Below are 24,724 nucleotides of genomic sequence, written 5' to 3' on the forward strand. Positions count from 1 at the left end.
AGGCTACATGAGAACTCATGCCGAGAACTTAACTCCTAATCGTCATAAACGTATCGCAATATTGTCAGCTATATATGGGGCCTTTCTCTCTCCCTCGGACTGCCAAAAGAGAAGCTGTGCTGCCCTACACTTATTGATTGGTTTGGTTTGTGAGCTTTCCATTGTTATTGTGTAATCAGGCCTGAGCGGGAGAGGGCTGACAGGAATTCATATGAGGCCACTCTGGCTTAGCTGATAAACTCTCTGCTTAAAATGCACAAAGGCCAATGGATCTGACTTATTTACTGGAGAAACAGGTTGAATTATTAATAAGAATAAAAGGAAGCACTGCGGTGGCTCGCTGGACTGTTCCGTGAGCGTAAAACAGCATTTGATTTGATGAAATACGATGGCGTTGTCAAGGCTATTTCCTCTCCTCCGTCAAACAGCACATACTGTACAACTGAAGTGGGGTTTTGTTTTATGGCTCATAGGGCAGAATTAAATGATTTTTAAGTCTGCTTAAAGGAAAAAGCCATCTAGGAATCAGGCCTTTATTCCAGCTAAACGGCAGCCACATTGTTCCATTCTCAGCCATGGGTGAAGATTAGCCGGGTGGATGTGAGTGGGGTGGGGGGGTTATGGTTGGGAGGGATTGAGGGGCAAAACTCATGAACCCGGCACTCATGGGCTGACCGCCCTCCCAGCTCTCCTAATGAATTATTAACTCCAGCTGACAAATACTGTTACGGGGCCCTGGCTCAGATCGGTTGTGTCTGCGAGTAAAATCGCTGTAGACACATGTTACAGGAGGATGGAGTCAGCCTCTCTCTTGCTCGCTATCATGCCTCAGCAGTTTGACTGATGGCTGGAGACTGGAGGGAAAGGCCTGAGAGACTGAATATTTCAGAGGTAAAATAATACCACTTGATTTACTGTGTAATACAGAAGAAGTGCTTTGTTTCGCTCGCTGTCCATTGAAGATGAAGGTGGGGGTTGTTGTGCTGGAAGCTCTGGCTCTTTGGATCCATGAATAAAAAATAGAAGCAGAATCGCTCTGTCTCTCATAAGCATGCTTCCCTGTCAAGGGAACTTTGAAGTGCGTCCTCTAGGGGTCGCTTTGGAGAACACCTCGTCGTGACCCGTGTCTGAAGCATATTTTGAAAAACGCCAACGTGTTGGCCGGCAACAGCCTTTGACGTCACTACCGGCGCGACTATAAATACACGCCCGTAGGACCCGTCACTTATCTTCTTCGTCTTCATTTACTGTTTTGTTTGAAGCGTGCATCTGAGAAACGACCAAAACGGTAAGAGCGATCTATCATTGTTATCATGGCATCCACTAGCAAGGCGTTTAAACAGTGTGTGCATCCATGTCAGCGTTATTTGACACCTGATGACACACACAGTCTTTGAGTCTCTTGTTTGGGCGAAGAGCACGCGCGGGATTTCCTTGAGGGGGCAATCTGCGTGCACTGCGAGCATTTTTCTGTGAAAAAGCTCCGCTCTCGTTTGTCTCTCTTTTCGAGGAAAGAGGGACAGCCATATGGTTCCCTGCGGCTCAGGACCCGCCTTTGCCGAGGCACGGAGGAGAATGTGCTCGTGGGGATCACAGGTGGATCTTGCTGAGGAGTGTAGAGGGGGACTTTTCCTTTCACACTCTTCGGCGGCAGACAGGGGTGAACTTCAGGAGGTAGATGCTTTGTCATTAACCCATTCTGATACTGAAGTTAGTGCTCTGCTGGGTTCTACCCAGAAAGAGCAGGAGATATCTGAGAGTGGCGAAGAAGCTGAGGCTGAGCCTTCTCAATCCTCCTGCCCTGCGTATGGGGAGCTGTTACAGGTTGTGGATCGCGCCACGGCAAAATTAGACTTGCCATGAAAGCGTGCCAGAAAAGTGACGCCGCAAAGTCGCCTCGATGAGTGTTATTTGTCTGACCATAGCCCTCCAGCCCAGGTGAGCCTTCCATTCTTGCCTGACTTACATGCAGAAGTCAAAAAGGAATGGAAAAGGCCGTTTTCCTCTCGAATCCATCTGTTTCAGCATACGAGTTATGCTAATATCGAGGGCATGCACGAAAACGGCTATGAGAGGATGCCCCCTGTAGAAGAGACGCTGGCTAGCTATCTCTCTGTGGGGGAAACATCCTCTCTTAAATCTCCCTATTTGCCATATAAGCCCGTCCAGGATACATCCCGCTTAAATGGTAAAGCATACGCAGCAGCAGGTCAGGCTGTGGCTTTGTTGCACACGATGGCAGTGCTTCAGGCTTACCAGGCTGACCTGCTGAAGGACCTGGATACAGGCGAGGGCCTTTTAGCTGACCAGGTAGCCGAGCTGCGCCGCACCACAAACCTCTCTCTCCGTGCTACCAAGCAGGCCGCCTCTGCCATGGGTAGGTCTATTGCGGCCATGGTGGTAACGGAGAGACATCTGTGGGTGAACCTGGCAGACATCGGGAGGGAAGAAAGGGGGTTTCTTCTCAATGCTCCGGTCTCGCCTTCTGAGCTTTTCGGTACCTCCGTCGAGATGGTGGTCGAAAAGTTCAGGGAGGCAAGGGCGCGCTCAGCTGCCTTTAAATCCTTCATTCCACGAAGGTCCAGGTCTGAGCCCGAACAACAAAGGGGTCCTGGCCCATCTTGATCTGAGGATCAAAGACGGGCACAGAAGGCTAGTGTCGCGGCTCGCGCTCCTCCCCCGCCTAAGGGCTGGGGCAAGAGGAATCGTGGGTCACGAAGAGGTAAGCAGGACCTGAGGGATGTGATTCAGACGAGGCAGCGTTCTCGTCCGGATTTTATCCTTCCCTGCCTAATTCCCCTGCAACCACCAGCTCTCCACCTGATCAAGGTTAGGTGGAAAATTTCTCACATAACAGTCTCCTATGCTGGACCTAAGATGTTTTTGGTTGGTCCTATATTCATAGTAACCACCTTACTGATGGTCAGGACCAAAAGGGGGCACCCTGTATGCGGGACTCCGGTACAGGAGGGTGGGTGAGTATGTAACCCTTTCTTTATCTGCTTATGGGTGTTATATTGCTGGTGGTTATATGTCTACTAACAAACTCTGTGAGTTTCCTCGCAGCACTGCAGGGAATTTCATGGATGTCCAGCCAGGTCACCCTGAGGGGCCGCCTGGCCGCTTGGCACATCCGGCAGGATGTCCGGCCAGGTCACCCTGAGGGGCCTCCTGGCCGCTTAGCGACGTCCAATGGGAAGGTGGAGGTGGTAGTTACGGAAGTCTTTCTGTGTGTACTGACTCAGGTGATGCTCCCCTCGCTTGAAGTTTGGAAAATTGGAGCTGGCCTCTCCCGTGCGATCCAGCGCCTCTGCGATGCTTAGGAACCATTCAGTACACACGCTAAGTCTGTGTACTTTCTCAAAACCACATGGTGGTCAGTGTGCACGTGAACACTTTGCGCACTGTCTGAAATCCACATAAGTGGTAAGTGTGCACGCAAGACTTTGCGCACTTTCTGAAATCCTGTACGGTAGGGGTTACGCGCTCCGCTTCGTTCCCTTTCTTAAGATGATTAGCCCTGGGTTCCTTGGGCTTCATTTAGCCAGTGTGTATTTGTTATACACCTCAAGCATCGCTCCCCTCAACATGAGGGGCTGTTTGGGCAATTCTCGTGGTAGTTTAGCAGCGCTCCCCTTTTCCAAAAGAAAAAGGGTCGCCTATGAGCGTGCTACTCTGAGCTCAGAGTGCTCCTCTCATATGAGACTGAATTCTCAGTTTTTTCACCAGAGCGCTCCAGTACTACATACTGTTTTGAGATGCACTGTGAGAGCAGACATCCTGTTGAGGCAGGGGCTGAGGCTCGGTGAATGGTGCTTTCGCACCAAGGTGATGAAGCAGCGTTGGAGAGGTTGGCCAGACTTGGGTGGATCGGTTTGCGACTCGAGAGAGCATCGCACTATCCCCTCTGGCTTCCTCTGACTCATCCAGCTCCACTGGGGCTGGACGCCATGGTACAGGCGTGGCCGAGGCTTCATCTGTATATTTCTTCCTCCAATTGCTCTGCTCCCGGGCCATTCCATCTATGAGCTGCTCTATCAGAGTGCCACGAGAGCCTCTCCTTAGAACAGTATTTGTAAATCCATGCTATGGTAAGTGTGCACGTGAAGTCTTTGCACACTTTCTGAAATCCACACTGTGGTAAGTTCGCACGCTAGTACTCTGCATTCTTTCTAAAATCCTATATGGTGAGGGCTTTGCGTGGTTGCTTCGTGCCCTTTCTTGAGTTTGTTAAAGCCCCGTTCATCTTGGGCGCCACTCCACCCAGGTATCATCTGATACCTATCTAGAACAGGGCGTTGCTACTAGAGAACTGTTGAGACAGCTCTTTCGGCAAGTTTTTGCGAAAGCTAGCGGTAGCCCCTGTGTGACAGGCAAGACTTGGTAAAGAACATGCTAGGTTTTCAGCCGTATCCCTTTAAAGGAATCTTTCATGATTCCAAGCCTTCAGCTCTACCCCGGGCCGAGGCCCTACAGGTAAGTTTGGTATGTAGCTTAGGCCTTTGGCCATAAGGGATAATGTCATGGACAGCCGTCTAACCGTCCCAGGGGCGACTCGCAGTGAAATGGTAGAGTTGGTACTTAGTGTATGCCATGATTCTGGCCTGCACTCCCCTCAGCATGGCGGCGTGGGTATACTGTTCCCCAAAGCGACCCCTAGAGGACGCAGTTCGAAGTTCCCTTGACAGGGAACGTCTCAGGTTACGAATGTAACCATGGTTCCCTGAGAGGGAAAGAGACACTGCGTCCTCTAGCTCCCTGCCATGCTTCGGACGCAAGCTTCACGAAGAAGATAAGTGACGGGTCCTATGGGCGCGTATTTATAGTCACGCCGGTAGTGACGTCAGAGGCTGTCGCCGGCCAACACGTTGGCGTTTTTCAAAGTATGCTTCAGACACGGGTCACGACGAGGTGTTCCCCAAAGCGACCCCTAGAGGAAGCAGTGTCTCGTTCCCTCTCAGGGAACCATGGTTACATTCATAACCTGAGACGTTTCTCCTCGTCTAGCTGTCGCACACCTCTTCCACAAACCATTTGGTGCTCTGAACTTTGCTCTTAAATTTGATTTTCTACAATTTTAGAAATCACTTTATGTTTGATATAATTACAGGAAACAAATTATTGTCTGATTAAAATTGAGGCCTTGGTCTCACTTAAGAAAATAGGGGCGCGGAGCGGTCTGGGTCTCTGGTGCCTTCCTCTGCGCTAACCAACAGACACAGCACAGCTGCGGTATCCCGCTTGATTAACTTCCATTGACTTGCATTGTCCACTTCTGTTGAATGCCACAGAGCTCATCTAAGACTTTGCGGATGTGTTTGTGTTATTTTTGCTTTTATTTTATTTATTTATTTTTTTGTTAAGCATAACAAAATGATTAATATGGAAGCTAGTCTGAGACAATAGCAGCTTGAGGTTTTTACCGAACTGTATTGTACAATTCATATTAAGAGTGTGAGGCTTAAGTGCTCAGCCATGTGTGCAAATTGATGGCACGTCTTCAAATGAAGTAGTCATACTTTAAAGGGCCTGATAGCAATTGGGCCTGACAGCCCGTTGCAGCCCACACATCCCTCATGCGCCGAAGAGCACGGCTGCCGCATGCACGTGAACAGATTAACTCACAGTTTGGTGTAAAAATAATCTCTCCCGGTGTCAAATTTGTTTTCTTTCCACGATGAGCCACATGCTGGAAAACTTGGCAGGGCCAGGAGATGGAGTTCTGGAGGCGCCTTGGGCTGCCTTCATTACCCAGCTTGCCTCTCTCTCATCCCCCCTCAGTCTCAGTGGGCAGTAGAAGGACGTTAGCTCACCTGCAGCCCTTGACCTAGAATGCCCATGCCCTTTGTCCAGGCTAATGTGGCACGCAGCAGTGTTTTGGCTCTCATAGATTCCAGACGTTTCAGACTCAAAACAATGAGTCTGCAACCCTGTGGTCAGTTGTGTGTATGTCATTGTTCATGATGTTATGAGTGCTGGCTGTCTAGTTTAAATTACTGTCTCAGAGCAGGCAATTTAAAGGCCAGTAGGAAAGTAGTGTATAAAAGTTGTGTCTTGGCCGATTCTAAACTCACTATATCAGTTGCAGCCTTTTGATTAAGTTTTTAAATCAAACGTTTAATTCGATTAGCAGGTTACATTTATCCATAGCGCTAGTTGTAGAGTGATTTTATTTTATTTTATTTTATTTTATATGTTTGGTTTGGTTTATTTTATTTTTATAAATTTTATTATATTTATCCTTATGTACAATTGCAAAAGCAGATTTACAAAAAAATTACTACAAAATGAAAGAAAATGGCACATTTATAGACTCAATATGAATGTGATGATCAAAATCCCTTTAAGTGTCAGCGTCCTAGCATCACCGCTCTTTTTGTAGTTGGTGGCAGGGTTAGTGCTTTAATGAGAGCGTGTTATATGGTATTGTAACCCTCTTAGCGTGGTAATCAGCCGCGGGGCAGAGGGGATCTTGCCTGCCTCAGGCAGCTCTCCAGCCGTAGCTCAGCACGTCCATTTACATTAAACAAAGGATTAAGTGCGACCCCAGTGCATGCCGTTTCTCCCGTACTGAGCTCAGAGCCATTGATAGAATCTCCCCAGCTCTGATATCAGTCTAGTTGTGGGGTTAGATGTGGCGCAGAGGCTCAGAACAGCAGCCAAATTCATATATATGTGATGTGAGGGTGCTCATACAGAGTGAAAGCAAGCTCCAGTATTTCCTGTCTGACATTTGACGTTATTCGTAATGAAGCTGTTCCATTGGAATTTTGAATGTTTTGTGACAAACATGTTTCCTCTGCTCTTCACTCAGCAGAATCATGTCTTCCAAGCAAGCCACCTCTCCATTCGCCTCGACCCCTGACGGAGGTGAGGATGGAGTGAATCAGGAGTGCATGTCCTGGGAAAAAGATGAGAACTCTGAGTCACTAGTCACTCCTCAGCTTCCCCTGCACAATCTGCTCATCAACAAACCTCCCCTGGAGGAGCTCCAGCCAATCAGCAGCAGCGTGCCGCCCGAATCTGACTGGGACAGTCTGCTGTCGGCCCAGCAGCGCATGGTGAGTGCCACTGCCAGTGTTTCATAGCTCATTTACGTGTGCTAACACAAACTATGTGTGTTTTTAACTTTCTAATGAGGTGTAGATCAATTAATGCGTTATTAAAGATAGTTGGCTGGATTCAAAGAGTGAGAACCATCTGGTCGAGATGATTTGTTTAGAGCTCCACAGATATTTTCCATTTGTGACACAATCTTACAACATCAACGTAACATGAAGTAAACCTCCACACATAACACACATCTATTGTCTCAAAACAAACACACACTCTGTACTCCTGCAGAGAGGAATCCTCAACCCAAGGACACAGCTAGAACAGAGCAGGCCTGTCCAGAACACTTTTAAAATGAAGACTTAAGACTTTGCGATTTGCCAAGGACTCAGCTTTGAAGTTTAAGTCCCCCACGAGTGCCTTGAGATCCCTCAAACTGTAAAAGTGCAGGAGAACAACGTATTGAATTGCATTTCACATCAGAGTGATTTTATGAATCTATAAATAAAGGGACAATGAGAAAGCGGGACTAGGAGTGGGAATTTGAGGGAGTTGAGGGAGCCACCCCCCTCCTCCGTGGTGGTCTCTCTAGACCGTGAGGCATAGAGCCCAGACGGGAGACTGGCAGCCACTTATTGTCCGATGCTTGTAAAAGGGATTTCTCCATAAACCCTCCCTTCACTGCTGCTGCTGGCCCAGAGCTAGGGACTCCAACTAGCCCCTGAGGTCTTGACTCCCCTGGCCCTGCAGCATCCAGACGCCAAACCCCACTTTAATTAGCCTAAAAATTCTGCTGTCATGAGTGGCTTTTTGCCTTTTTTTAATCTAAATTCTAAATTCTTAATAGCTGATAAATGTGTGTATCAAAAATCTCTCTCTTTTTATTCCTCTAAAGGGAAGTTGTAAATGTAATATAACATAAAATAACATACCATAACATATAATTAATATAATATAACATAATATAAATCCTCACATGTAAATGCAGAAGTCTTTAACACTGCTCAGATGGTGCTGATTCCTAATTGGATTACAGAGAGCTTTTGTGATTGCTGTAATTAGAAAGACATTTCAAAGAATTGTTACCATACTGCTGCGTTTGGATATGCATGGGACGATCTCTCGGTTTCCTTTTGATATAATGAGGGAAAGCATATTAAAAGTTAATTGTCCTCATTTGATGTTCAAGAGCAGCTGCTTGATTTGCAGTGAGTGATGCATTTGCGCTCACTTGTCTTCACAGGAGCAGGACATCCTGTTGTTGGGTGAGGCTTTTTGCTGCAGTGGAGTTTGCTTAAACTCTCACCTGATAAATACTTCACTATACTTTGGATAAAACGACTGTGAATGTAATGTGAAGTATGCACAAACTCTTAGTATATTGAGTAATGCATTAAGATCTTGTATGTCAATAGAAGTGTAGAGACCATGAAATAAAATAAATCTATAGACTGTAAGTAAGAGAGAGAATTGTCTCTGCTGTTGATGTTCTTGATAATCCTTATGTTGCCTGTCTATGAGCATTACTATATTTGTGTGCCCTGCAGAAAATCGTAAGGGATCTCATCTGTAAATTTGACTTCATGCAAGTGTTAGCAGTGCCCTCTATCTCTGCCAGATGATTTGTGGGATCTTATTCTGTTTCGCTGCCACGTAATCACATTGCCCTAATGCCCGTCTGTGCCCTGGTCTCCAAAACATAAACCTACCAGTTTCTCTCTCATAGATGGAGCAATCCTACGACAGACTCTTCTCTGTCAGGACTCCTGCTCCACTCACTAATGTGCTTTTGCACTTTATATTTACAATCACTCAGTAGTGTGTAGAGTTACTGGGCTCTGTTTAGGATCAGACAAACAGATTACTTCTCCCTTTCATTCTGTTTTCCCTCTTTGTGTACTCGCTTGGGGAACACTGAACTATCAGCTGCAGACAGAAGCCCAGTTAACCACTAAACCACACACAGGTGGGACCGCAAAACAACAGCAGCTTGAGACAGGGGCCAGATTTACGATGGCCTGGAGGGTTCCGCGAAGAACAGCCACCTGCTTGAGAACCAACAAATTATACTGCGCTCGAGCTCAGCTCAAACATGCACTCGTAACCTTTGCAAAGGAATTACAGCAATGACAACTGTAAAGAGAAAGGGGTTGTTAAACATCATTTATCTGCTCTGTAATCATTTGACTTTTGTCCTAAACTCATTTTCTCTCATTTGAATGGTACGACTTTAACACTTTCCAAATTTTTAAATAGTTAAATTGCTCTATTTTTCATACTCTGACAGTTTAATGTCTGCTTTGACAAAGTAAAAAAAAAAATAGAAACTTCAGTGTTCTCTCAACTCCTTTGTGTTCTATTGCAGGAATCGGACAGCAATAAAGTATGTTCCTTATACTCCTTCCGGAATAATTCTACCTCTCCACACAAGCCAGAGGAGGGGGCCAGGGAGCGCGGTGACCTGCTGAGCAGTTCAGCCTTCGGAACACCAGAGCGCCGCAAAGGAAGCCTAGCTGATGTGGTGGACACACTGAAACAGAAGAAACTAGAGGAGATGACAAAGACAGAGCAAGACGGTATGGATGGTTTCAGCATGTTTGTGTGTCCAGATTTAGGAATTTATGTGTATGTGAGCAAATGTTCTTTTCCTCTTAGTGAGAAGCATTTTTTGGCGTGCATTGATCTCCTCAGTCACTCTGTTTTCCTCGTTCGTCGTCTCTCCTTCTCTGTATTCTTTCTTATTCGACATAATCCATCTATTCTCTCCCACCGTACACATGCACACATGCAGTCTTTTAACCTGGGAGGACTGACGTGGCTATGTTTTCCAGTTTGTTCTGAACCGAGTCCAGTGTGACAAAGAGTGGGTGGCACTACCCCTCAGCTTAAGTGTGGTCTCTGGATGATGCCAAACCAAACTCTCAGACCATAAAACACACGCCACAACCTGATGCCAGGAACATTACCTTTTTATTCTTCAGTACAGACGACAGCATTCATGCCGCAAAATTCATCTTCAGACCAGCTCAAATAGCTCCAAGAAGACTTTTTTTCTTCCATGTGTTTAGGGCCCAGAAGTATCCAAGGATTTGGCAATTAAATTTGAATGATATAAAATTATATAAAATACATATGCATAGTGTAAGAATTTGGTTATATGAAGGATTTATGCATTTGGGTACAAATATCTTGTAGCTATACAACAAGTAGTTCAATAAATTAAAAATCCAGTCCTATGGCTAAAAGGAAATTCTAGTTAATTGATATTTTTTATTTTATTTTAATAAAACAAAAAATAATAATTTTAATGAATAGTTTGATACAGATCATGCCGCAGTGGAGCGAGTCCTCTGGGAAAACGATCGAAAAGCAAATACTGGAAAGAAACAGTTGCTGAAACAGTTCCTGTCCTCGTAATTAGTGTAATGCAGAAACCTATACAATCTAATATTAAACACACACACACACACCCACACACACACACACACACACTTTGACAGTATTGCTCCTTGGGGAGATACTAGTCTCGTTTAAGCATCGGGGGAGCTCTTAGCCCGAACACTTGATCAGAGGAATAAATTAGGCCATAATTCAGTTAAAACTATTTTAACCTCACATATTTTCTCCCTCTTACATTCTGTGAAGGTCCTCATATTAATTGAATCATATTTGTTTATGGTCGGTTTCATTATCGCCAAGGGTTAGAGAAATATTTTGAATAAGAAAAATTTAATAAATCTGAGTGAGGGGCTGTCAGTCATGAATATTTTCAAATTCATAATTGATATAGAAAAACATGACAGGCCATCCATTATCATATCCTTGCAGTGTGATGAAATAATTTAACAGCAATCAAAATTTCTGTGAACTGATTTAAGATTTCTTTTTTTTTCTCTAAAAATATTTCCACTTGTAATTTGCCTGTCTGTCAATTAAGGTGCTCTATTAAACAAAATGCAGTTTTGGAAATACCACTTAAAGTGACTTGCTGTATTACATTTAACTGAGGAGAAAAACAAAATCATCTTTTGATGTGATTTTTATTCCTCCTCTTTTCTCACCTCAGTGGTAACCAGAGATAGTGTGAAGGGCTTGTGCTGTCCTCATAGGTTCCTCCTGTTGTTTCTAGTAGGGTATTTTTTAAAGATGTGCTCTCAGCCCTCTGTGTAATAGGGTGCTATGCTAATGAGCCCCAGCTGGTATGGCCGGTTGCTGCAGTAATTTAAATGGTCAAGTGCAGCTCGTAATCCTGAAGGCCCGTATGTTTAGTGCAGGCAGGAGAGGGTGCTTCACTTCTAGTGTACAGCTGTGTTAATCTGCCCTTAATAATGGTGACAGAGCCGACCTCATGCCTCTACGCTTCACACCACAATCTCCCCCGTTACACAGAAATTAGTTCCTGAGCTCGAGAGAGACGAGCGGCATGCAGAGTTCAATACGTTAGCTCCAAGATGCTGGAATGGTGCGCTTCTACGTCCTTGAGGACTTCTCAGTTTGGTGCAGCTGTAATGGGAGTCTTCAAGTCCGAAGTACCTCAAATGTCAGGATTAACCCCTTGTGTGTCTCCGCAAGCAATTGAGAGAGCCATGTGTTGTCTTAACGACAAAGCATGTCATTATGTAATGAGAAGCAAAGAATGGATGAGCTAAAAATATCACTCAGTCTCTTATTAAGGGAACAGCTGTAACCTTTCATTAACTTGCTTAGCTAACTGGCTTAAGGTGTGGTCAAACTAGAAGTGCGTCTGACATCGTATACTGCATTTGATGGACAACAGACCTAGCAAGTCCTTTAAATATTGTTCACCTACTGTTTTAAAATATTGCACATTTGAACATATTACCCATCTGTTTAAGTGTCGTTTCATACTATATAGTAGGGAAGTGTGGTTGGTTTTAACCCCACAACAGGAAATAATAAAACTGATTTATTTTTATGAATAATAATAAAAAAAATGTAAGTATCAGTGACAAGTAATAATGGAAGTAAACAAGTAATCTCCTCAAATTTGCTGTAACATTGCAAACCAAATAATCTCAAATTCACAGGGCAAAACTTGCAGTAGCAGAAAATGAAACTACTGGAACGTCTGTTTTTGTTTGAACACACTTTTAAATCACTGCCATTGTCAAGCTAAAATGAAACCATCTCCTTCCAACATTCCAACAAACATTGGCTTTTGTGATCGCTTTGGGTCTTGAGCTTTCCTCCTGTGAGAATTGTATTGCGTAGGCAGCACATACTGCAGTCATGCGACATGTTTTGTTCGTAAAACAGTATCTTTTGATTTTAGTCAAGTAGCCATATATTGGGGGATACTTGAAAGGATACATTCATGTAGGAGCACACTGTATTTCATACCCGTCTTTACGCATACTTAATTGAATGTGCACCGGGGCCCTAAGAGTCAACTGCTCTCAAATTCAATTAGACCTATTACAATCGTACCACAAGTCAGTGAAACTGGACTGTCATCTCCATCTTTCCTCTCACTAACAATCCTTAAAGTGCCTTAAGTGCTTGTGACCGCTCTAATGAATGAAAATATCCTGCCTAGAGGACTACATTAAGCTGAATAGTCACCTTCACTGTAAAAGCTCCACATGTACCACCTCATCCACCAAGGAGGTCTAGGTATTTTTCTGTAACTGGTATTGTAAAACATTATTTATTGAGAGCTCTCTGGTGCTTGTTCATAGTTTAAAATGCCTAATTATAGAGGAAAGAAGCTAAATAAAAACAAGAGATGAGAAAAAATGAATGTCCATTATAAAGATTCAAGGTGACCTTGTCTGGGATTCACAAGCAATTAAGGCCCTTTTTATGAAATGTACTTAAGTAATGAACTTCAATATATGAATCCTTCACTGGCTTGGTTGTTTTCATTGTTTTCATTTTTGCAGTTATGTGGTATTCTTCCAGCGCTCATTTTAGTGGGGTGATTCTTTGACCTCTATTTGGATGAACTGCACTCACCCTAATTCAACCTTGAATTGATTTGTTTGCAGTTTAACGCTCCAAATATCTGATTTGTACATTGAGCTGCATGTTTAGACACGGCCCATTCTCTCTCACCGACTTACTCAACATTTTATTTGTTGGTAAAGCATTGCTTTATTATGTTATATTATTTTATTTTTAATTAATTGTATTACTTTTTTGGTAATCAGCCATAACGAAAAAATGATTCATTGGCCTATTTTTTAGTGAACAGGATTTTAATATTGATGCATCGTCAGCTTCTTTTTACTTTAACGTTCCCACATCACTTAGCAGCAGACAAAAAGATCTAGAAACAAGCATCCACACATAGTCAAGAAGGCAAACTGCCTAGTGCTCTAGTTTGGGCACCAGTGAACCAATGACTCTGCCAACTTAGTCAGCCGTCTTGTATTGGCAGGATTGGCCATGGCTGCTGGTAATAGCTTGTTAGCTGCTAATCCACGCTTAGAGCCCTGTTCGCCTGAGTGCCAGCATAAAATTTTGCAGGTGGTTTGGTGGCAGGGGTTCAGTTTGGTGGCTGAAAAATAGACCATCTATGCAGCCTGTCATTCCTCTGTGATGTCTAGTCAGTGTGCACTGCATATGCAACTATCAGTTTTAAATTATGCGTATTTCTTTGTTTATAGAAAATCAGTTTGTTTGCCAGAACAATTTCCATATTCCTCATAGAATGGTTAAAAGACAAATTCCCTCATATAAGCATTGCAACATGCTCTTTCTAATTTTCTTGTGTCAGTGTCCCTGCACAGTTGCGCAACCCTGTGCACCCCTGCACCTTTTTTTCCCCCTGTAAAAGTGAAAGGGCAAGGTTTTAGCCACGTTGAGAAATATGTCAGAGCCAACAGGTGTAGAAAAGGCACTTTCTGAAAACGAGTGAATTACACCAGCAGGAGTGACCCGGGTGACAACAGGAACAGTTGCTAATGTGGCGTGGATGAGGACTTTCGCTGGGGTGGTAACCCTGAGACCTCTGAGGGGGCAGAAGAGAAGCTAGGTTAGCGAACAGCTCTATACACCTGGAGCTTTGTGTATTTAGTCAGTGTTAATGAGTTTAGCAGGGGGCAGATTCTTCAGTGCCTCCATCCCACATGAAGCCTGATCTCTGGGGCAGGGGGATATTTCCAGAGCCCCCCACCCTGCGGACCTTAGCCATTTCAACAGCAGGTAAGCACCGTTGTGCATCTGAATAACAGCTGTGTGTGTGTGTTCCCTTCCTGATCTACTCTATAGGGGCTATCTGTCCTCAAAATCTCCTTTGAGGAACTCATTCTTCTGTTGAAGTATGTTTGTGAAGGCATTTTTTGGGAACCCACCCCCCTCTCCTATATTTATACATTTTTAACTGAAATCTGTCCTTTTTTCTCTTTTCTTCAACATCCAGCCCAGTACCTCCAGGCAGCATGTGTCTTTTCCCCATCGAGATCGGGAGATTTATGGTTTTGGGCAGCGGGAGAATTAAGTGCAGAAAGCTGTTTTACCGTATGCCATTTCGGTTGTATTTTTATGACCCTCTTGAAAGGGTTCATGTTGAAATGGCAGAGGGGCTAGCTTTTCTCTCCAGCTCTCTGGCTGCCCTGCCATCTACTTTTGATTTCTATTCCACCTAATTAATAACAATCTTTGTTGTAATGATACGTGCCACTGGCCCTACACCTGGTGCAGACTCAATGAGGTCAACCTTTTTAATTTCTTGGCTAGTGTTTGGACCGAACCTAAGATCTGGAAGTGTGCTTCAAACATGACGTTTCATCGCTCTGTTATGTCAGTACACCAGTCCCTCGGGCAGAGTACACTAGGCCAGACATCAATCATTGGAAGTTTTCTTTCCTCTTGCACACTTCCGTCTACCTTCAAACATGTCACTTGTCTGCATGAAAGCATATTGTTTTGATTAATCCAAGTGTTCTCGTGCACATCAAAATATGTTAGTTACTCTTCAGATTGATGTGTGGATCTCAAGAGTTGGCAGGTAAGCTAGTGTGCGGGTGAGTTGGTAGCTCAGTAAAGAGCAAGATCTGGCCCATCACTTTTGTTTGAATAGGTAATGTAAATCTGCTGGGGTTGAGCAGACATGAGCTGGAATGGCTTGTTAGGACACATGATCAAAAGCTTGTCTCCTTGCTTTCCACTCCTTGCCAGTTAACTCTCTTGTCACCCTGCGAGGCAGACGTTACATTTTTTTTTTTTTTCATTGTGGGCATTCTGCCACTCTCTGGACTTTGACAAAAATGTTAGCTCCTACTCCTGTCTTTCCCCTAAGAGAGACATCTGTGCTACTGACAAGCCTTCAGCACCAAAAAAAGGGAAGATATACTGATGCAAACAGACTCTGGCAGCCCTGTTCAATCCCTGTCAAAACCCTTTGCAGACTGTATGGTTCATATCAAACATCCATGATACAAACACTCTTCCCAGATGAGCATGTGCCAGAAGGGAAAAATCGTTCCCCTCCTGACTGCCCAGTGCAAACCTCCAAAACTCTGTCCATGCTCCAAATAGAGTGCTCCTCTTTCAGATGACAAAACAAGCAGCTGCTTCTGCCTCACTGTGCCATTCTTCTGCATCCGTATCACCTTCCCTCTTCTCAGATTCCCATTAGTCAACAGTAGCAACTGCTGCGGAGCATTCCAGGAGCCATCTTCTCTCTCAAGCTCAGCTGTTGACTCTGTCCCTCTTGTGTGAGACCAAGCACAGCGCTTCCATTGTGACGGTCTCTGTCACTGAGCTGGGGCACTCCCAATAGGAGGAAACGGGTGTTTCAGTAAGACAAATCAAAGCCAGCGTTCCTGAACAGAGCTCCATTTGTCCTCTCTCTCACACCATAGGTACGTCTCCTCAGCTGTGAATGAGACTTTCTTACACTGCACTTCATATAAACTTAAACTACTGTATACATCGCATTAACATACCTTGGCATCTAATTGTGCACTAATGCATGTAAAAAATAAAAAGAAATAAATGTTATATTATTATAAATACAACACATAATAATTTAAAGGTATTTTGTGTCATCTCAATTTTCAGTAATTTTTTTTTTCAAAACATTTGATTTAAAATGTACAAAATATATGCGTTTAAAAATGCTTTTAATTTGCATACTGTTTGGATTTCTAATGACACAGTGTTGTTAAAGTAAATAATATATAATCCCTAAATCAAATATGTAAATTAAAGGGATTTTGTGTTTTGTTAAAGGGATTTTCTGTTCTGTACAACATCCACAGTTCAGTTGTGAATTACGGTGCTTTCGGTTTGCGTTTAAATCATTTCTGTGTGTTTTATTTCTCTCTGGATTAGCTCTGTTTGTAAACCCATGAGTCTACACTCTGAGGTGAGGAAATGCCTCTCCGCTTGTAACATGCTTTTTACAAAGCAACTCAGAACAGTGAGGACACACACTGAACATCTTTCCTTGTAATGACTTGCAATAAGAAGCATTTCTACCTGTTGTCCAACAAAGAAGAACATTATAATTTTTTTTTTAACTCCACAGCATCAGTCGAATGTTTGAAATAGCTTCCCTTTGTGATGTTGATTCTTATCATAGAATGAGGAAAAATATATATTATATGCTGTAATAAAAGGCTATGTCAATTAATAATGGATTACAAATAAGCGTAATATTTATGAAAATACCAGAGGTGGCTTTTCTCCAGTGTAAAGAATTGATTTTGTTGTTAATTTGTTTTAAAAATCAAATTTTAAATTGGATAAACATGGATGTGTCAAGCCATCAAAACGGAACCGAACCGAAAACGGTTTTTATTTATTTATTTATTTGGTCAAAACTTGGCATTCGACCTGTTCCACTAACATTTGATAATCACAAAGTCAATGTCCAAATAATTTTTGTCTACATTTTGAACAGAATATGTATGTTGTTTTATCATTTAAAAAAAAAATCTTCTAATAAGAGGACCACTGTAATAGGTCAACAGTGTTGACAAGGACAACGTTGAGTCCTACTCTTGTTTAACAGCGGTGTTGGGATAATGGTATATGGGTAAAGCAGTACTGGAATGGAGTGGTTTTATTGAGTCAGCTTCTTTATGTTCCCCTCTAGGTATTTGGATTAGCACAGTGGGAAAAGCAAAATGCTGATGCCAGAGAAAAGCGGACCACACCATTAATTAGCCTTAAATCTGTCACTGCACAGCTGAACGCTGCCGGTGGAAAAAGCAGGACCCTTTATGTAGATTAAAAGTGGTCAAAATGAGATGAGCTGGACTTAACCTGTAAAGCGTGTGTACATTTGTGCTATATAAGTGTGAGATCACCACCACCCACCTCGTGCTCAGTTCCCAGGCACTGACTGCACATAACTGGACAAAAGAGCTGGTGTCATCTGACTAGGATCAAAATAGTGTCAAAGTAACTCACACCGTAGGCACAGACGGGCCGCTGTGCCCAGCTAATGATTTCAGGCCACATTTCAAGACTTGTTTTATAAAACCCAGCTACATCAGCTCCATCTGGTTGCTAATACCACCCTTCCTGAAATTCACAGAAACAACAGCCAACACAGGCCCTCCTGTACATAACACCTTCATCGCTTTCCTCTTCCAATGGATTGAAGCATTGGTATTACCAAAAAAATGAAAATTTGACTTCCTTTTATCTGCTTTTCCTGTCCATATAATAGACATCAGTGTGGTTAAATGCAGGGCTTGGCAGTATATCAAGTTTGTGTGATATATTGCTATATTTCTTTTTATAAGCAATGTGGTATGAACAGTAGTTTGATATGAGCTTATCTGAATAAGAGCAGAGGATGCAGAGTGAGCTGCTGCGGGAGAGTGCATAATCTAATTTGTTGTAAACATGAGACATACCTTATATTAAGGGTTTTAAAATAACTTGTAAGATATAGTTTAAAGGTTTGCCCTGTCAGATGCTCTGACAGAGACCCTAGTTGCACTGTTTAATGTGCTTGAGATGTGCTGTTTTCCTCAGTGCATAACTTACACTGCACAGGTATATTCTTCATCTGTAAAGGTTAGAAAGTCGTGGAAATATTTCCATTGTGCTGTCAGGAGCGTTCTGCATGCGATTCTCCACTAAACTTCACAGATTCAGTGAAAGAGTGCCATTGTGTGCATGTAAGGCAAGCAGACGGAGAGCAATAGAATAGTAGTGTAATGATTGTGTCATATGTAGAATATTAAACCTACAAGTAAGTGTATTTTATGATAGCAGATAGCAGTAATGGGGTAGTCAAAATGTAAGGCAATTAATCTGTGCTCTTGTGTTTATTTACTTTAATTTTTAGTTTAGTGAATTGAATTTTGTTTTTAGATTGTAATGTTACAATGTGAATGTAATGTGATTTTTGCTTCTTTTTGCATGTAATGGATAGCAATATGTTTTTTAATCCAAATAGAAAAAAATTGAAAATACTGAGATACCATATATCACATTTCAGGCAAAAAATACCAATATATGATTTTTTTTTGGACTTATCGCTCAGCCCTATAGTCCAGTTTTGTTTTTGCTCAGCCCTATAGTCCAGTTTTGATTAACCTTCATTTTATGGAGGAATTTTTTTTGTGTGTGTGTTCAGTAGAAGAAAGAACTATTTATTATTATTATTATTTATATATATATTTTTAAGTGAATTAAAAGATAAACAATACACATCCACCCGGTATGTTTCTAAATGTGTTGGACACAACATTTATGACTCATCTGTCTTCTTTCTCTTGCATGCTCTCTCTTTGTTTAATAAGGTGCCATGGGATGAGATGGGATGTCAGAAAAAACAGATAGAAACATGTTTTATTGCTCGGTTAATGCTGCGGCTCGGATTATTGTAATTATCCGCTGAATGCTATCTCTCATTGGGAGTGGCCCCCATATAATTTTTTTTTTTTTATAATTCTCTTTATTGAGGTTTTTTACATATCAAATACAGAAAGACAAAAACACAATAACAAACAACATACATCAGAGGGCATCATTTTTATTTCCATGCTAAGCCAATCAATTAAACATTCTCACCAAAGTAGTCTATGAAAGTTTGCCACATTGAATAAAATATTTCAGACTTACCCTTAACAAGTATTTAATTTTCTCCCATTTCAAATGACCCATTATGTCTTTCATTAAGGCAGGGTGAGCAGGGGGCATTCTTTGTTTCCAACACAAGAGAATCAATCTCCGTGCTAACAAGGTCACAAAACAAACCATGCTGTTTTGGGTATCCGAAAGTTGTACATTGACAGGTTTGCCACCAAAAAGAGCCCAAATTGGTTCTGGCTTAAGCTGTTTTTTCAAAATCTTGGAAAGGGTTTGAAATATAGTGTTCCAATAGGTCGTAATGTGAGGACAATTCCAAAACATATGTGCAAGAGAGGCTGGCCCTTGTGAACATCTATCACAAGAAGGACTAATGGAAGGAAACATCTTTAATTTGGATAAATGCAATCTGTGAAGCACCTTGAACTGCAAAAGACCATGTCTAATACAAACAGAGGTAGAATGAACATTTCTTTGGGCTTTTGACCATTGATTGTCTGTAATAGACACCCCTAGTTCATCTTGCCAGGCTCTTTTCAAATGGTCCAATGTAGGTGTTGTTTCTTCCTGTGATAGCACATTGTGGATTTTAGCAATTAGCCCTCTTTGAAATGGATTAGACAAAAACACTGTTTCCATTGCAGAATTTGGGGGCTGATTAGGGAAAGACGGAAATAAGCACTTAACAAAACTTTGGATCTGTAGGTATTTAAAGAAATCTTTACTTTCCAAACTGTATTTGCTCTGTAATTGTTTGAATGTGGGAAATATATTTTCAATAAATAAATCTTTTAAACATCGAATACCTTTATATTCCCACTGAAGAAATGTCATATTTAAGACTGATGGAGGAAATGTAAGATTATTAATCTATGGACTTAAAGCTGACGCATCCCTCCATCCGTAATGCATCCTAATCTGGGACCAGATTTTAACCGAATGAGAAACTACTGGGTTCTCAAGTTTTTGTTTTGAAATAGGCAAAGCTGAATAAAGTAATGCTTTTGACGAGGTGGGATAACAGCTTTCATTCTCCATCCTACTCCAATCAGCCCCCTGAATGGACAACCAAAACGACATTGAGCGGATATTACATGACCAGTAGGAACGTCGGAAACAGGGTAATCCCATTCCTCCCTGGCAAGTTGGTCTTTGCAAGAACATTTTCTTGATTCTAGGAGTTTTTCCATTCCATATAAAATATGACATGAGGGAATCTAGTTTACTAAAAAATGCTTTGGCTATCCAAATAGGAATACATTGGAACAAGAACAAAAACTTAGGCAGAACGTTCATTCTAATAATATTTATTCGACCTGCTAGTGAAACTGGTAGATTTTTCCATGAATCTATATCCTTTTTCGTTTGATCATATAATTTCAAAAAGTTGTGCTTAAAGAGGCCGTTATATTCCTGCGTGATATTTATACCAAGATATTTAAATTCAGTTGAGATTGAAAAAGGAAAGATATTAAACACATTCGTATTCATACGGGCTTTAGAATTAATTGGAAATAAGACACTTTTTGATAAGTTCAATTTGTAACCTGATACTGCTCCAAATTCTTTCAAAATTTCCATTATCACAGGAACAGATTTAACACTGTTTGAAATGTATAGTAACAGATCGTCCGCGTACAAAGAAACTTTATGTTCCATTTTTCCCCTTTTAATCCCAATGAACTCCTCCGTTGCCTGTAATAAAAGAGCCAGGGGTTCAATGGCTATTGCAAAAAGTAATGGCGAGAGCGGGCAGCCCTGTCTAGTCGAGTGGCTGAGAGCGAAATAACTTGAATGCATATTGTTAGTCCGCACTGAAGCATGGGGTTGGGCAAATAATAATTTTACCAAAGATATAATGTTTGGGCCAAATCCGATCTTTGACAGGGTCGAAAAGAGATAATCCCATTCGACCCTGTCAAAAGTTTTTTCCGCATCCAAGGAAAGTAAAATTTCAGGGTGTAGATTTTTTTTTATCCTGAGTGTGAATTATATTTAGTAATCTTCTAATATTAAAAAACAACTGTTTGTTTTTGATAAACCCAGTTTGGTCCTGTGAAATGATTGTCGGTAAGATTGTTTTCAGCCGTGTAGCTACAATTTTTGCAAGTATTTTATTGTCCACGTTGAGTAAGCTCACCGGTCTATAAGACGCGGGGTCTAAGGGATCCTTGTCTTTTTTGTGAATAAAAGAAATGCTTCCAGTGGTTCTAGATTTTCTAAACTAATTGTTGGAATAGGACATTTTATCAAAAAACATATCTATGAGTGTGGGGTTTTTCTTGGATTCTGAAGTATATAGTTTTTTATAGAAACATTTAAATGTATCATTTATCCCCTGTAGGTCTCTTGTAACTTGACCTGAATCTGTGTGGATTTCCGTAATCATCCTTGATGCAGTTTGTTTTTTAATTTGTTGAGCCAAAATCTTACCCATTCTTTCCCCTTGTTCCTAATATCTATGCCTTGCTTTGGTCAACATTTTAACTGTTCTTGAAGTGTATACTAATTCCAGTTCTGTCTGCAAAGCCAGCTTTTTCTTATGTAGAATTACTGAGGGACTAGATGAATGTTGTCTATTTTTAGTTGGGTTTCTTTTTCCCTTTGTTGCTTGTTTTTCAGGCTTTTACATGAGATTAACTGGCCTCTAATGAATGCCTTTAGCGCTTCCCATAGGGTGGATTTTGTGACATCTGGAGTGTCATTAAATGATAAATACAAATTTATGTGCTTTTTTATTTCTTCTATTCCTTCTTTGCTTGATAGTATGCTGTTATCAAACCTCCAGATCTTTGATGTTTGATTATATCCGAAAGTTAAATGCAGAGTTAGAGGACTATGATCTGACAACATTAATGTTTCATAATTGCAATGTTTCGTTTGTTGAAGGAGTTTACTATCTATTAAAAAGTAATCTATTCTGGTATAAGTCTGATGAACTGGGGAATAATAAGAATATTGCTGTGTATTGGGGTGCAGGGTTCTCCATGGATTATTTTATAATAAACTATTATTTTATAAGTATTCATGAATTTCTTAACACTTTTTGCCATTTTAGTCACAGTAACCGGTCTCCGTGATGACCTATCCAGGTCAGAATCAAGCACTAAATTAAAATCTCCCCCAATTATCAGTTGATGAGAGTCCATGTCAGGTATTTTTAATAACAATGAGTTTATAAATTGTTCGTCATCAACGTTGGGCGCATATATATTTACTAATGTGATCAAATTATCATAAAGTTTACCAGTGACAATGATGTATCTGCCTTGAGAGTCTGGTATTATCTTTGAAGCGATAAACGGTACTGTTTTTTAAAATTAATATTGCTGTACCCCTACTCTTTGCACCGAAGTTAGAGTGAAATATCGGTTCAATCCATTTATTGCGTAATCTGTTGTAATCTTGAATTTTCAAGTGCGTTTCTTGTAGAAAGCAAATATCCATATCTAGTTTTTTTCAAATGTGCTAAAATATTAAACCGTTTTATGGTTCCATTAAGCCCTTTGCAATTCCAAGTCACAAATTTGACCAAGTTGCGTGGAATTGTTTTAGCCAACATGGTGTTAACCTTGTTCATATTTAATTAATGCATGGCAGTGAAAACTATCTTGTGTGACATCCTCTGAAGTAGAACAAAGACTGAACATATGAACTTTTTCAACATCCCTAAACTAAACGTGCTAGGGTAAAAACAAAGAACAAAAAAGATCTTCATAAAGATCCCTACGTTCCTAATCCCTAAGTCTGTGGACACTTGACTTACCCACTTAACTCCTAAAGTTGTATACTATATACTCCTGAGTCAGATCTCTTGTAGTTGTGGCCCACTATTAATTGAATAAAAGTAAACACAAATCAAATCTAGTATAGTAATTAAATTTGACTCATTACCCCCTTCCCTAAACTTGAAATTTAAATCAGTTTTTGTCCAATATGCATAGAAAATAGATAAATAAATAAATGACAAACAAAACTTTAAAGGGGTAGGAGGAAAAAAGTTAAAATAATAATAATAATAATAATAAAATACAGTAAAATAAATATACATATGCATATACCGACACACACCCACGCATTCACACACACCCACACCTCCAGCCATTCAACCCGTCAACACATAATTGTTCTTCCCCCTCCTTTTCTCTCTATCAACCTTACTCCAATATCCTCTAAATTAAACATGTGTTACAGGCAAAAGAGAAGTGTCTTCTAGTATGTTTTCCTTGGTGGCATCACAATTGTCTATTGAAAGGAATACTCAAATACCTTTAATTCTCTACTCCCTGTGCAGTTGTTGGGGCCTGGGTTTTGATAAAGTTTGCAGCTGCCCGTGGGTCAGTGAACGAATATTTGGTGTTGCCCATCGTTATGATCAACTTTGCCGGGTAGTACAGACTGTAGGGTATTCCAGCTTTGCGTAGTTTCACCTTAACCGGGTTGAAAGAAGCTCGCAGCTTGCTGACCTCTGGACTCATTTCCGGAAAAATATGTACAGGTGATCCTTTGTAAAATAGGTTGCCTTTGCTCCTGGATAGTTGCAGAATCTTCTCCCTGTCGGTGTAGTAATGTAGCCGAGCTATCATCGCTCTCGGGCGCTCTCCTGCTCGGGGTTTAGGGGCCAGGGTTCTATGAGCTCGATCTATCAGGATTGGTGATTCAAAGTTTTCTTCGCCGAGCACTTCTGAAAAAAACTCTGCTATGAAGCGGTTCGGATTCCCATCCTCCATCTCTTCGCTAATTCCCACCACACGTAGGTTTTGCCTGCGACTTCTGTTCTCCAGATCCATGTATTTTTCCTGCAGTTTATTGTAGTCCTTCTGTAAGGTTGCGTGTGCTTTGTCCATGGTGGTTATTTTATCCGAAGCATCGCAGAGAGATCTTTCCATCTCTCTCTGTGTGTCTGCCGTTTCATTGTGGGCTCTGTGCAATGTTTCTATTTTCTGTGAAAGTTCGTTTCGGAGCTTGTTGATGTCTGCTTTAGCTTCCTCCCCTAGCGATGTGATGTCTTTGCGTATATCTTGATGCATAATCTCGATTTCCGCTTTAATATCATTCTTTAAATTTTCACGGTAAGCACGTAGTTCACTTCGAAATATTCCCACAGAGAGAGGCGTTTCTTCTTCCGCCATCACGCCTTCATCTTGTGAGCAGGCCAGAGCTTCACTATCTGGAGCAGTGTTAGCCGGGGCTTTGTCAGCCTGTGCTGCAATAGCATTCGCAGTGCCGGTTGAGGCCTTGTTAGCAGAGTCGTTAACCGGAGCAGTGCCAACGGATGCGGGTGTGGCTTGTAGAGTTTTTTGTGTGTATTTCCGAGTGCCCTTCATATCAAATATTGTCCTAAATTATTTTTATAGGTAAATTACTGACAAAGGGCGATGTTCGTTGACCCAGGATATTTAAATTGTTAAAACTTTTGCAGAGCTGCCTAACTTCGTTGCTCACTCCATTCGGCCGGAAGCGGAAGTCCCCGCCCCCATATCATTTTAAGCCTATGTAGGTCGAGTGGTTAATATGTTTAAGGACCCTGTCATCCGTTACATGTCATGAAGTTCCAATGATAGCTTAAAAGTTATGAGTTTTAATTCTAATGGTTTTGTGGAGTGTGAATAGTTTTTTTGGGGTAAAATGAACGGTAATGAAGGGGTAAAGA

The 24,724-nt window shown here is 41.6% G+C and overlaps 1 protein-coding gene across 10 annotated transcripts in view; it reads left to right on the forward strand.

Moving 5' to 3' along the window:
- The window catches only part of LOC132104430 (transcription factor SOX-6-like), a 156,932-nt gene that overhangs the window by 51,377 nt on the left and 80,831 nt on the right, over positions 1-24,724 (forward strand). For 5 of the 10 annotated variants that reach the window (XM_059509934.1, XM_059509950.1, XM_059509927.1 and 2 more), the window contains 2 exons: positions 6,815-7,061; positions 9,419-9,629. In XM_059509934.1, the coding sequence (XP_059365917.1) occupies positions 6,815-7,061; positions 9,419-9,629 (458 nt within the window). Of the gene's footprint in view, positions 1-745; positions 892-6,814; positions 7,062-9,418; positions 9,630-24,724 lie in introns of those variants that run through there. The other 5 variants (XM_059509941.1, XM_059509958.1, XM_059509919.1 and 2 more) reach the window with 3 other exon arrangements.

The sequence above is a fragment of the Carassius carassius genome, chromosome 2, assembly GCF_963082965.1.
Source record: "Carassius carassius chromosome 2, fCarCar2.1, whole genome shotgun sequence".
Taxonomy (NCBI): Eukaryota; Metazoa; Chordata; class Actinopteri; order Cypriniformes; family Cyprinidae; genus Carassius; species Carassius carassius.